The 13,457-nt window shown below is 34.5% G+C and overlaps 1 protein-coding gene across 1 annotated transcript in view; it reads left to right on the top strand.

The window, feature by feature from the left end:
- Nucleotides 1-13,457, top strand: part of LOC129260327 (vascular endothelial growth factor receptor 1-like) — a 29,906-nt gene that overhangs the window by 3,304 nt on the left and 13,145 nt on the right. The window contains exons 3-9 of the mRNA XM_064114163.1: nucleotides 5,808-5,953; nucleotides 8,625-8,826; nucleotides 9,361-9,687; nucleotides 10,061-10,384; nucleotides 10,696-10,974; nucleotides 12,293-12,429; nucleotides 12,976-13,183. Coding sequence (XP_063970233.1) covers nucleotides 5,808-5,953; nucleotides 8,625-8,826; nucleotides 9,361-9,687; nucleotides 10,061-10,384; nucleotides 10,696-10,974; nucleotides 12,293-12,429; nucleotides 12,976-13,183 — 1,623 coding nt within the window. The remainder of the gene's footprint in view (nucleotides 1-5,807; nucleotides 5,954-8,624; nucleotides 8,827-9,360; nucleotides 9,688-10,060; nucleotides 10,385-10,695; nucleotides 10,975-12,292; nucleotides 12,430-12,975; nucleotides 13,184-13,457) is intronic.

The following is a 13,457-nucleotide window of genomic DNA, read 5'->3' as shown; positions in this document are numbered from 1 at the left end:
TTAAATGTATGCTAGGCCAAGCTGTGTGGTAGCCATACATGCATAGAGAGTTTTGAAAATCTCAAGAGCTGAACAACACTTTATTTCTTGTCCATTGAAAGTGAATAGATCATGATATGAAAAAACTTTTTCTACTAAAAATGAAATGCCTCATATGATTTTTTGGGGTCAGATTTCAAAACTGTGATTATGTAAAATTTATTTGTATATTAATGCAATGTTATAATTCAATAGAAACAGATGAAAACATGTATGATTATTATATTCTTTTATCATATAACTTTGTTAAGTAGTTTGTCCGCTTGGACTTGTGAGATCTTGATGTCTTGGCATTTGTCTTTTTCGTTTTGAAAGCAAGCTTATGCATGCCTTTAAATTGGGGACAGGGGGTTGAGCAATGATAGTGATGGTTCAGTGACGTATATTTAGTGTGAAATATATTACATAATACATTTCATATAAAATATTTATCCCCTAAAATTGCACAATGCATAAGTTGCGTGCAAGTTATGCATCAACAATTATTCAGATTGTCCCTTTTATATCTTGCATCTGGCCTCCAGTCCGTAACAGCTGACACGCCGACATAAGTTTGTCTCTAGTTTTATAGACAGGATTTCAAAACGGGATTAAAAAAAATGAATATGAGAGGGCATTCAAAGACAATTGTAGTTTGTTCTAATTAATTCAATAGGTTTGATGACACAATCTGGATAGGGTTTCATGGTGTTGTATTGTTGGATTAAGTAATCCATTCTTGGGTGACTCTTGATGCAGATTTCCCGGCGCCATTTTGACCTATTATTTTTGCTTATGCACAAGAAGATGAATCTTGTGGTTTAGGGCATTTGTAAGTGATATCTTGTTTGTTCCCCTTCTTTATAACTTACTTTTGATGAGTTGTTAACATTTATTTAATTTATTGTTGGACCTTTCTGCCCAATATGATACGGAAAACCATGATAAAAATTACGGTTTTGTCTAAATGAGTTAATTTGGCTGCCATATATCTGTGAGGTTATAAAAAAAGTGAGGTGTGGCTTTGAAAAAATAAAAAATCATTCTGGTTCAAGAAAATGATATACGTGTATTTAGTTCTAATCAAAATGGTTTGCGATTCATGTTATATCTACTTATATTTTTGACGACTGTATAGGCCATAAATAAAGTTATATCAGTATTTGGAGAAAAAGAAAATCTCCACCACATTTTTCGCAGTTATCATACTCGTATTAACACCCCTGATTGGGACTGGACCTTCATGTATAATATTTGATGAACTGCTTCCAATGTAACTACATATGCCAACGAACTTCTATCTTGTCGATTGCATTGTTGCAATACCTGTGCAGTCTTTTCAACTTTCAATTTTTCCCCAGAATGATAAGGGCTTCTATAGAGAGAGAGAGAGAGAGAGAGGGGGGGGGGGTGGCATATGCCCCTAATTTATAATTTTCGAGGAGTGAAGGGAAGGGTGGAGAAGAAAAAAAATATAGAAGAAGGGGCATTATTTTATTTCTTTTTTTTTCACTGAGGCAATGGGAATCCCATGTTATCCTTGTATGAATGGAGATACTTTTCTTCATTTGGTTACTCAAGCAAATAACCTTTTCATTATTTCTATCATACTATTATTGAAATGAACTATGTCTGTGATAAAGATATATGTTCATAGTTCATGTACTGGATATTTCGTACATCTGAAACGAGAATTCTTCAGTATGATCATTGTGTCACAGGAGTTACAATTTTATCCTTGTCCTAATGGACATACGTGTACTTTATCAGTGTACGGGATAATAGCATGATTATATTGCATTCGGGTGTGCACTGACAACCAAATAAATGTCATTGTTTATGGAAAACAATACTTGTTTGAAGTACGTATCAATGTTTCTATAAGTTTGAATATTATAGGTGGGAATAGTCCCTTACCGTAAAACAATATTAAGAATAAGAATGCAACTATACCTTACAAAAATTTTGATCTGCGAATCAAGGTTTTGCTTTATTTTGTTCATCTCCCCTCTGTGTCTGCCTCTGTAAATTCTGTAATAACTGTCTGTTCAAGTGTGTCAATTTCTTTGTGTTTTGTTCCCCCAATCAATTTTTACCTATTTTTATTAGCTCTTCCTTTAATCTACACCCTCACACACGCACTTTCACACACCCACAAAAACACATACCCTCTGTATCTTTCCTCCAATCAACTTCAGCTTCCTTTTTCATACCGTTCTCCTTTTATTTCTCATCATCTTCATTTCATGTTTTCTTTATTTCTTTTTTCCTTTCTCCCTTTTCCCTTCCGCTTGTTATTCTCACGAAGACCCTTCTCTTTATTTCTATTAATTTCAGTCTACTTTCTTTCTCCCTTTTCTGTTTCTCAGAGGGTCCCTTGCTTTGAGAGTTGCTCTGTCCCTGGTGATGTGATAATATCCTGTGATTCATTCATTACTCATCACACTCAGTTTGTGCTTTCAATAAAACTCACTCTGTGGAAATCAAACAAGTGCTGTCTTCGCAGCATGTGAATAAAAACATACAGTAAATGACATCCCAGTGATAAGTGTTTGATTGAATTGACTAAAATGTAGATAATTTGTTACCATTATCCCAAGTAATTTAACATGTCTTGATTTAATTTCCATGTATAATGTATTCCATTTGTAATCTCGGACGTATATATACTCTATGGAATCGCCCGGATGTACCCATTATCTCAAAAAAATAAAGAAGCCCAATATGTTTTGAAATACTTAGGAGTATGTCGGGAAAAGATTTCAACTTGTATTATACAAACTCCCATCTTCTGAATTATGAAAAATATTATCCTTCAATGTGTTTGTCATCATAATGACTAAATATAGTAACATGTACATGTTTATGAATTTATACTAATGTTGTAGAATAGTTGAATGTGTGTTCATTTATTGTGTGAATACTAATTTCCGTTTGATTTTAGTTCTGCTGTGACTACTTCGGTGGATACATGTAGTTCATTGATCAGTCTATTTGTTTACATTCATTGAACATATGATAACAAGTACTTTTTTTTCCTAATACGCAAGCCCCATTTGTTGACATACAAGGGTGTGGTTTAGCACAGGTGGTTGGCATTTCATATGGATATAATAATGATTCAATCAAGTCAGATAGTAATGTTGCCAAATAATTTCTGTCAAGCCAAGTGCCTGACGCCTTTCCAATTCATCCAATACTAATTTGTCATATTACGAAGAAAACCAAGGGAAAGTGTGAATGTCACTGTCTTGCTGCACTGTTATCATTTGTGATCATAATACCATGGGCCCATTAATTTCCTCAGTCATTGGACGAAATATTTTGGAATCCCTAAAAAATATTAAGGTTCATTGCTTCGAGAATCATAAAGTGCAAAACTGAACAATAGTTAAACGATTTTCCAAGTCAGCTAGGCCACCAGACACTGAAATCCCGACTGGAATGTAAAGTCGAACGATCATTTTTGAGCTCCGAAAGGAAATTACTTTTCTTTGGGTTTATTGAGATGGCCTTTGATATCATTCCAAGAACTTCTCTCTTCTGCTTGCACACTTGGTACTCTGAGTCAAACATTTTGAAAGATGCGTTTCAAATTGTAAACAGCCAACAGGCGGAACTTTCACCCTTCTTTATGTTGGTAAAAATGAATACAAACAAAACATATCAATTGATATACATGTATGATTGCACTCTCAAAATATTTAACGTCTTCAAACACTCAGTTTATGTCTTTTAAAGATAATTTAAAATTCTGCTGTATATAGGTCCCCCTTGATATTTTTTTAAATTTAAAAATCTATATAAAAATGATTTATTGAAAAGGCGAAAGAAAATATTTATGCATCTGTAATTTTACTTAATAAAAATATCAAATCAAGATGAAGAAAAGTAAGATATAGACCTAAAGTATAACTAATTAAGTTTTCAAGAATATTGAATAAAATGTTTACCAGCTGTTTAAATCTTTTGATTCAACCATGGACTTACATGATTCAACACAGCAACTGATATAAAAAAGGAGAATCATAGCACACACCCCTATCATAACCCCTGCAACCCTGTCGCACCCCTGTCATTACCCCCTTTTCACCCCTGACTCCTTGTGAATAACCCAGACATGACACAGGTGCATCTCTCATGTCATATGATTCACCTTGGATGATAAAAGAATATATCAAATCTCTCCTGTTTCCTGTCTCTTTCCTGTGCCTTTCATTGTCTTTGGGGCACAATGACAAAGCTCCATTGTGTCGAAGAGGGTGAACATCTACCCATTCTAGATAATCAAATTTTCGCTTCTATTAGAGACAGAGGCCTCATCATCCCATAGAAATTATATTATGCAATTCAGTTATTGAAATCTGCCAGGTGCCATTCACTTACGAATTTCAGTAGAGCCTCTAAATGCCATTACGTTAACCCATGGATCCTTACATATTTTTATATATGGTGTCTGCAAGAGTTAACAGATTATCAAGTAATAATGTAAATATATAGAAGAAGCTCCATGTGTTCCATTGAAATTTCTCTTTTCGGTTATAACTTTCTCTAGAAGGATGTCAATGATTTATATTCCATGATTAAAACCTTACTTTACTTTACTTTATGTCCATGATGCTGTAGGCACGAGTACCTGTTAATGGAGGCATCAGGGACCCTCATGGATAATAAGGGGACAAAATTACAAAAGGCATGAAAATGATTTTATCTTGAATTAACGCTATTAAAGGTAAACAAAAACAAGGTAAACAAGAAAAATACCCACTTTTATTAACTTATGAAGATACCCCTTCTCTTCACCAGTTGTTGTCAAACTGAACTCCATAAACTTCCTCTGACTCAAGGTTTGACCCTTTCGTTCTTTCATTCATCCTCTTTCGTTCACATCTTTTTGTTTCATTACTTCGTGATGCTTCCTGGATTTCTGAGAAACGTTTCCTCTAATCTCAACATTTTACCCCCCCCCCAAAAAAAATGTAGCAGCATAAATGTCATGGAATGATAGATATTGGATGAGACATGAGAAAGACATGACTAGCTTGAACACATCTTATCTCATCAGCTGGTTGAGAATGATCTTGGCTCTAATGCACTACATATGTTAACTTGACATTCACTTCCTAGGGAGATATACATGCAAAGTTATAGAGTTAACTTATGTTAAAGATCATAGGAACTGTTGCTTTTCCTATGTGTCCCTCTATTCCTTTACACTGGTCTCACATGTAGTGTATGTCTACATTTGCCTCTTTCTCTCTGAAAAGGGTGAATGATAATGAAGACACAAACATTGAATCCTTTGGAACTCATATCCCTTGGATATCGGGGCGTCTGTGTATTTCATTAGAAACAGTTTTTGAAGATATGTCACGAAATAGGTGTAGGGTTGTAATGTATTCTTGTGTAAATTGATTTGATTATTTGAATATAGAACACCATATGTTTTGTTATTCAGTTTTGTAATATTATGCCAGTTTACCATTTAATATCATTTGTTTTGTCTCATATCTCCTTTTATGTCCCCATCTCTTGTTTTTTCTCCATATGTACTATGGTACTGTCTTTCTCATGCATTTATAATCAATATCTAATCTAATTTGTCTAATATTTTTTAACCCTCTCCTATTGCCTTCCATCTGTACCTTTCCCAATCTATTCCTCTCTTTCTTTCCATTCCTTCTTTTCTCTCAATCGTTCTATCTCTGTCTGTCTCTCTCCCCTCCTCCCGGGTCCGTTTCTGAATCTCCTTCCCCCCTTGCTCAATCTTTCTCTCCTGCCTCCTACAGAGCAAGCACCAGTCCTGAAGCCCCAAGTATCTATCAGCACCGCAGAGGTTCTTGAGGGATGGGAAGGGTTCAGCGTAAGCTGTGAGGTCTCGGCACCTGCTGATAGTCTACTAGAAGACCTGTCTTGGGATTACCCCGCTGAGATGGTAAGGATACTATGCATCAATATCAATGGCTGGGACTACAGCCTCAATAGTCAAACCAGCTGTTTTTCTTCCTCAAGGAGTTGCTGTTTTTATCATTATTTAAGGTGTTTTTATTTACCACTTTATACCATACATTTGGCTTATGCTTGCAGTTCTTAAGTTATCAACTCTCCAGATATGAATCTCGTTTTTTATTGAAAGTGATGTCTTGCTGAAAGATTTTTAGGGGAGGGTATTTCTTTTAAAGAGTAAAGTGTTTTATGATATGAATAGACCATACTTTTCCATGAAATGATTTAGAAGGGCTATAGTTATTGAATTAAGAAATATTTTGTAACTTGAAGTTCCCTTTCACTTATATCAAGACTATAGAACTGATAATCCAAGTTTTAATTATCATTTGGGGAAAATTACTCTTTGTGTGTTTTACCAGAGCATTGAAGTGTCAGATATATATGGTACAAATAGCCTATCACAACATTTGGTTGATAAAAAAATTGATGTTTTGCAAATGTTTTAACATGTTGGTGGAAGTCTTTCTATGGTTTAGAAGGGTAATGACCTTGTTCATCTCAAAAGAGTAACCTCAAGAATTATCACAAGACTCTTTGGGATTCCTACTGATTAGAATTCCAGAAAAACAGGCGAAGCAATAATTGAGGAGAAACAAAAAGAAGTAGAGAGTGAGATCAAGAGATAATTTTTTTAGGGGGGGGGGGGCAGAGAGGGGATGAGATAGGGGTTGTATTTGCAGGAGAAAGTAAGAGAGAGGGAGGTTAAGGTGGATGGAAGGGGGATATGGATATGACGGGAGAGAGAAAGGGAGGGGAGAGCTGTTGTTCATAGCTTAATTTTATCAGGGGTATAATTATGCATTTTCAGAGCAAAAAAATTATTCTCAATTTACTACTAGTTTGTATTAAATATTTGTTACATTAATACTGCATGGAAAAAACACTCTTTATGTCAATTTGTCAGCAAACACACCTTTGAAGCATATACTGTAAGTACTAAACTTTTTCAGAAGAGGGAAATTCCTGGGTAGATCAATTCATAAAACACAGTAGCATTAGTTACCAGTACTCAGATTAATCCACTTCTAATATTTCGAGGATGTGGTAAAATTAACCACAGGATGCCAATATAAAGCCCATATGAAGTACAATATAAGATTTTAATTCCATATTTCCTTAAATGATAATATTACAAACCATGTGCATCAATCAAAAAGTATGTTAACAACCCCCCTCTGAATGTTGACTCTTGTACTGACTATATGTCCCTCCCTTTGGGCAGGGGTAGTGTTAAGCTCTCTGTGATTGTCTTTCTTCAGCATAACTTTCATACATCTACAAAACACATTCTTTATGAATAACATAGTTTCAAGTTACCTAAGTGTTTTGTTTTCAAATATGAATTTTATGAATTTTCACAATTTTGATATGATTTGTACTGGAAGTGTTTTCAGGAAGCAAAATTTGATGTTAGCTTTAACTTTAACTATAGGCCTAAACATTGGAGATTGATGTCATATGCCTTTTGAGGGTAGACAAAGAGTAGGTGGGTTTTTTTGGTAGAAACCAGGAAACAGACTGAAATCATAATCCTTAGTCTCCGGTGAGATTTCCATACATACAGAACACATTTTGGGATTCCAAATAGTAGACGAATCTTCAGCTTTTTACAATTAGTGGGTCTAATTCAAAAGTTATTCATCTGTTATGACACTAGGTATAACAAGAATGTATGAGCTTGTGCAACATCATTGAAACATTAATTTGCTTCAGCCCTTGAGACTGTTTTAAGATCAATGAAACATTACACATCAAACCTTTCACTTCCATGTTTAATAAGAATATACCCCAGATATATAATTGAGTGTCTGTGTCAAAAGGTGATCATTTAGGGACAAATATATTTCTTGAAGTGGTGTAATAAACTGGCAAAAATCGTGATCGAATCACAGCAGCTAGAATGCTAATGCAGTAATTAAGGTTTATCAAACTGTTAACATTTTATTTTATGCCAATTGTTTTATGCCAATTAATATAAACAAGGGGTGTATTACATAAAAAAATGTGTTTGAATAAATCATTTTATCTATCTTTAAAGACAAACAGAGACATGTATCTTAGATGAATCAGAGAGTGTCAGACCACAGGGGTTCTAGATGAGATGAAAGGTTACATTAATTCTATTTTTATGATCCAGGCCTCTTCCTTATCACTCATGAGGATATGGATTGAAGACAGATAAAGGAAATAGGATTCATTTAAAGAAACTCCTCAGTATAAAGTTTATCTCCATCTTAAACATATGTCTAATGATAAGCTTGTATGATTTAATGTGCCAACTGTTTTTACCTGTTAATATTCTTTTTGTCTAATTTCTTTTTGAGGTTTGGTGTAAGAAATATTGTATGGCTTTTTTAAGGGTTTGGTTTCATTCACAAAGTAGACAAGATAAACCAATAAAATAGGATTAGAATTTAGAATAACAAACAGAAATTTGTGAATTTGATTCTTATTAGTTGGCCTATAAAGATGGACAAACATCTCTTCAAATATGACTAAATATATACTTCTCAAATTCTGTTTATTAGTTCTTAATTTCACACCTTTGATCTATGTCAGACAGTATTATGAATAATTTCATACCAATTTCACTTCAGATCGCAGAACGTGAAGAAAGCAACTACCGGATAGTGACCGATGGAAGCACAGAATCAGTAAGAGGTTCTAGCATGGCAATGCAGAGATATGTTAGTACTCTTCATGTAGTACGTGCTCACAGTCATGATAATGGAACATATGTTTGTATTGCTACAAACTTCTGGGATAGCTACTTTGCTGAAGCATCAATAAATGTTATAGGTAAGATGAGACAATTACAAAAGAGTGGCCAAGATATTATACCACTCATCTGATACCTCTAGTGAATGTAGAATGAAGTATTTGTCATTGCATTGTAAAATGAATAGAATCAAGAATCCAGCATTACAATATAAGATTGCCTCAGAGTATTTGTTTAATTTGTTCATATCAAACTTAGTAGTAAGACACATTTATATCAAATTCATGAAAACAAGAGGAAATCAAACTTTTTTGTCATACATAGATTCACCTGTCCCAACTGACATTCTGTAAATCAAATTTCAATTTGTGCACAACATAACTAGTTCTGGAATGTTCTGGAAGCAAAATTATTAGGGTTATATTAATTTCTGAAAATTGATCCTGACAACTAAAAGTTACTTAATCGGACATTAAATGAAAATCTTCATTTCTAATTAATTTCATACTGTATAACATTGTCAACATTGTATATATTCTTTGAAGTTCTAGATTCGTGTACACAGACACATATTCCACTATGAGTATCACCTTTGCCTGTATTTCGTTTGTCAGGGGTTTCCAATTTGAAGAGGCTTGGTCCTCCAAGGATAGGGCGTAACACCACAGAGCGATTCCTGCGAGAGGATACAACTTTAGAAATCAGTTGTACAGGTGGATTAGCTCTTGAATGGATTTATCCGGAAGCCGTAAGGTCAAGGGTCACATCCGTCTCCCAGGCTTGTCCAACATGTGACAGGAATGCTCATTTCACAAGCACACTTACCGTTCCAAGAACCAGACCACAGGACAGTGGTCAGTTCCATTGTATCTACAGCCGGTATGTTGATCATGTCAACAATGCTACAGCAGCGGATATTAATATCTTTGTAGCAGCAGAAAGTGAGTGTTCCCATTGCCTTCATATTTTAGGGGCATTTTTCGTTAACATCTGCTGAAACCTTTTAAGATTTTCATTTCGTTTGTGTAAACAGACCTCTATTGCATGTATGGTTAAGATCATACCAACTTAAACACAAATAGATCAAATGCTTTTATCAAATTATTTCTAAATTGCATCTGCCAACACTGATATTTCTTAACCTAACCAAAATATGACTCATGAACATCATATCAGTTTCTCTCCAAATAGTCCAAAAACATTTTTTTGATCATTGTGACATATTTGACATCTTTGAAAGTATATTTAACGATATATGAACTATTATCAGTTATCTGTAAGGAGTGATTGTTTATTTATCCTCTGTTTATTCAGATGCTCAGTTACATCAAGAAGGCCCTCCCGTCATCCACGTCAATGACTCCCACATCATCCAAAATGAGTATCAGAACCTTGAACTCCGCTGCACTGGTTCCTCAACACTAGAATGGTCCTGGCCTAAGGATGCAACTGAGCGTGTAGAACCAAGATCTATTGCATGTCCAACATGTCCTCTTGCACTGCGTTCTACAAGCACGTTGAAAGTATCAAATGTCAGCTATACTGATACTGGTTACTATAAATGCTTCTACTCACGCTTCTCAGATAGACTTACTTCAGAGACCAGCACAGATGTCTATGCATATGTGACATCTGATGGTAAGCCACCCATAGCATAGAGAACCAGGGGTTAAGTAGGCTGTTATAGCTTGTGGAGGGATATTCATAGTGTTCTAGGATTCCCATTTTCTTGCAAGACCGGACAAATTTTCTGGGAATCGAAAGAAAAAATTTGAATTTCTGAAATGCTGAATGCAGGTGTTGACAACGAATGATTATATGCAGCTGCTGGGATACTGCAGTATGGCAATTGTAGACTTGTCTCTGATAGAGTTTTAACACCCTTGCATAAAATGTCTATGGGTATATATGTAAACATATTTTGTTTCTGTCCCCTTTTCAATTGACAGTTGACAATTCCAAGCTGTTTACAGTTACACATTGGTTAGGGACTGACGTCATCATCGGTTCATCCTACATCATCCCTTGCTCTGTGACTGACCCACGTATCAATGTCACCCTGGAGTATGCTAATAAGGTCTTATCAGGAGAAGGTTCTGTTATCACCTACGACCCTAAGGTTGGATTCAAAGTCCCTGGTAATTACACAGAGCTCAGCGGCTATGTCAAATGCAGTGCCAGAAAGGGAAACCTTAGTCAAATGAAGATCATCTTTCTTAATTTTGAACGTTAGTATCTTTTTTATCTTTCAGATCTTGTCCCTTCATTCGAAACCCTTTATCCTTGGTGATTTTAGATTTCTTGTGATATTTCGTACACATTTTATCCTGCAAGTGCTTTCATATCTATATATGTAACAAAAAGGTATTTATTCCAGAGTATGCAAGGTCAGTTTTGTTACTATAACAACAAGTGTGACATCATTGATGACAAACGTATTTCATATCCTTGAAAGTTTCAGGTGATGAAAGGAGTTGTCCTTTGCTTGAGCAAAAGGACTTACTGACCTACTTTGAAGAGTATCATCAAATGTCCAGATACAAGCTAGATAGGATCATATATTTTTATATAGATTATCATGATATGTTATCTGGTTTTTAAATTCAGAGAAGGACATGGGGTGCCAAAGTGTTTGCCAATCTTGAATTTATTTTTCTTTATAACTTCGGTATTATGTTAATGATACTTCGATATCTCTCGAACGTTTTCAATTGTCTTGTCATTGCCATTGCCATACTTTCTTAACCAAATACCTTCCAAAGGAAGAATTAAGGTTTATTTGTGGCTTATCGTCGCATCTGAAACCTTGATAATAAACATAGGACAAATGATTTTCACTGTTTTCTTTCCAAATTTATCCAAGTTTTATTCAATTAGTAATCCCACCCACTTGAATGTCAATCATTTCAAGGTAGTTGTTTCCACGAACAATAAAACAAATCCACAAAACTGATAGAGTGCCAAATTAAGATACCTGTATATGTTTGCTTTCAAGTAGGAAACTAGGAAGAGGCCCTTGATTGTGTTGTAATTTATGTTTCCTGAGTTGTTGAGTTTCTAGGTATCCTCTGTTAGATGCCAAACAGTCTTCATCATGATTGATGTTTGAGATCTGTTTCTAACCATGATGTGGTTGCCACCATTAATCAATGAAAAGCTCAATGGAATTTCTATGTTTCTTCAAAAGAAACAAAACAAAAAGTACAGAGAGATTGGCACATTGACTTAAGAAAATCGAAACGTAACATTATTTCCTTTTGCAAACCTGTTAAATTGATAATAATCATCACTAAAGGCATAATGCCTGGATTATAGGTATCAAATTCATGATAATATTCTTACTTGTTTCCCTTGCATTTCCTAATTTTGAAAAGCAAAATCATCAGAGATTTCTTTTTGAAAGATATGAGTATTACATTGGTTTCCTCTTGAGTTTATTATATTTCCTCTAATGCATTTGTTCCCCCACTGAATTAAAAATTCATCATTCATGTAAGTCTTTAACAAATTTTATGTGAGTTGTATTATCTTTCTTTATATTTTCAGCCAAGGCACCGCCCCCATCACCACAGATCTTTGGTCCGATTGAACAGGTCAAAGGTTATACTTTTAATGTAACCTGCAAAGTAGAATCACCACTTGGAATTCAGATTAGATGGAAATGGGACTATCCAGGTCTTCATGTAAGTTAAAATTTAATATTAAGTGTTTAAGCTCATATTTTATAAATTACGCAAATTATATGGTAGAGATGAGATACGATATTGATAGATATATTTGGGGACTATGATCCATTAGACTAATGAAATTTAATTATGCAGGCTCTCATGAAATAATGACTGGTGTATTAGTGATTTAACTCAAAATTTAGCCCCTTAAAACACATCAGTAAGAAATTCCCATAACTCTTTCCTATTAATTGATCATATTCTAATATTTCCTTGTGTATGAGAAGACAAAATATCTGATCTGAAGAGTCTTTTATTCATTTTATATATACGTCACATTGATAAACTTTATTATTTGACCCTTTCCGTGGACATAGTAATTGATCTTGCTAAATTGGAATTAACAATTTGCTTTTGGTCTCACTGATCGTGATATCTTTTCTGACTATGAAATAAAGGTTTATCTTTTAATTTCATCAGTATTTGTTGCATCATCAGGAATAATGAATTATGATGAATTTATGATCATGCACTTATTCATCATCCATTGCTATTCAACAGCATCCTAGTGCAGATCCCAGCAACTATCGTACTGAGAAGCATTCAGAAGAACGTCAGGCAGTGGTCGGTGAATCTACCCGTGCTTTCAGGAGATTTAGTGGAACACTCACTGTTTTCCAAGCCAGTCCTATAGACAATGGGATATACACCTGTACAGTTATTAACAACAATGGAAATGGTAGCATATCCCATGCTGTCAGCATATTAGGTATGGAAATTCCTCGATTTTAAAAGTATTTTAGGAGAAAATCTCTTCTGGTAATATGCTAGGTATGAAAGATATGTATGTTTTTGCAAGAATCGCTTTCAAATCACTGATGTTGGAAAATTTCTTGTTTCTTTCAAATGAATTTTTGTTAACTTTCATCCTTCTTTTTGTACTAATGGAGTTTCATGTATGATAGGTTTCCAATTTGCATATAACTGATAATATCACTCTCTATCATGCCCAAATCAATTATATAATCATGTGAATATAATGT

The sequence above is a fragment of the Lytechinus pictus genome, unplaced genomic scaffold (assembly GCF_037042905.1).
Source record: "Lytechinus pictus isolate F3 Inbred unplaced genomic scaffold, Lp3.0 scaffold_19, whole genome shotgun sequence".
NCBI classification, from domain to species: domain Eukaryota; kingdom Metazoa; phylum Echinodermata; class Echinoidea; order Temnopleuroida; family Toxopneustidae; genus Lytechinus; species Lytechinus pictus.
Note: the sequence above shows the minus strand (reverse complement) of the source record. Positions and strands in the feature narration are given on the sequence as shown.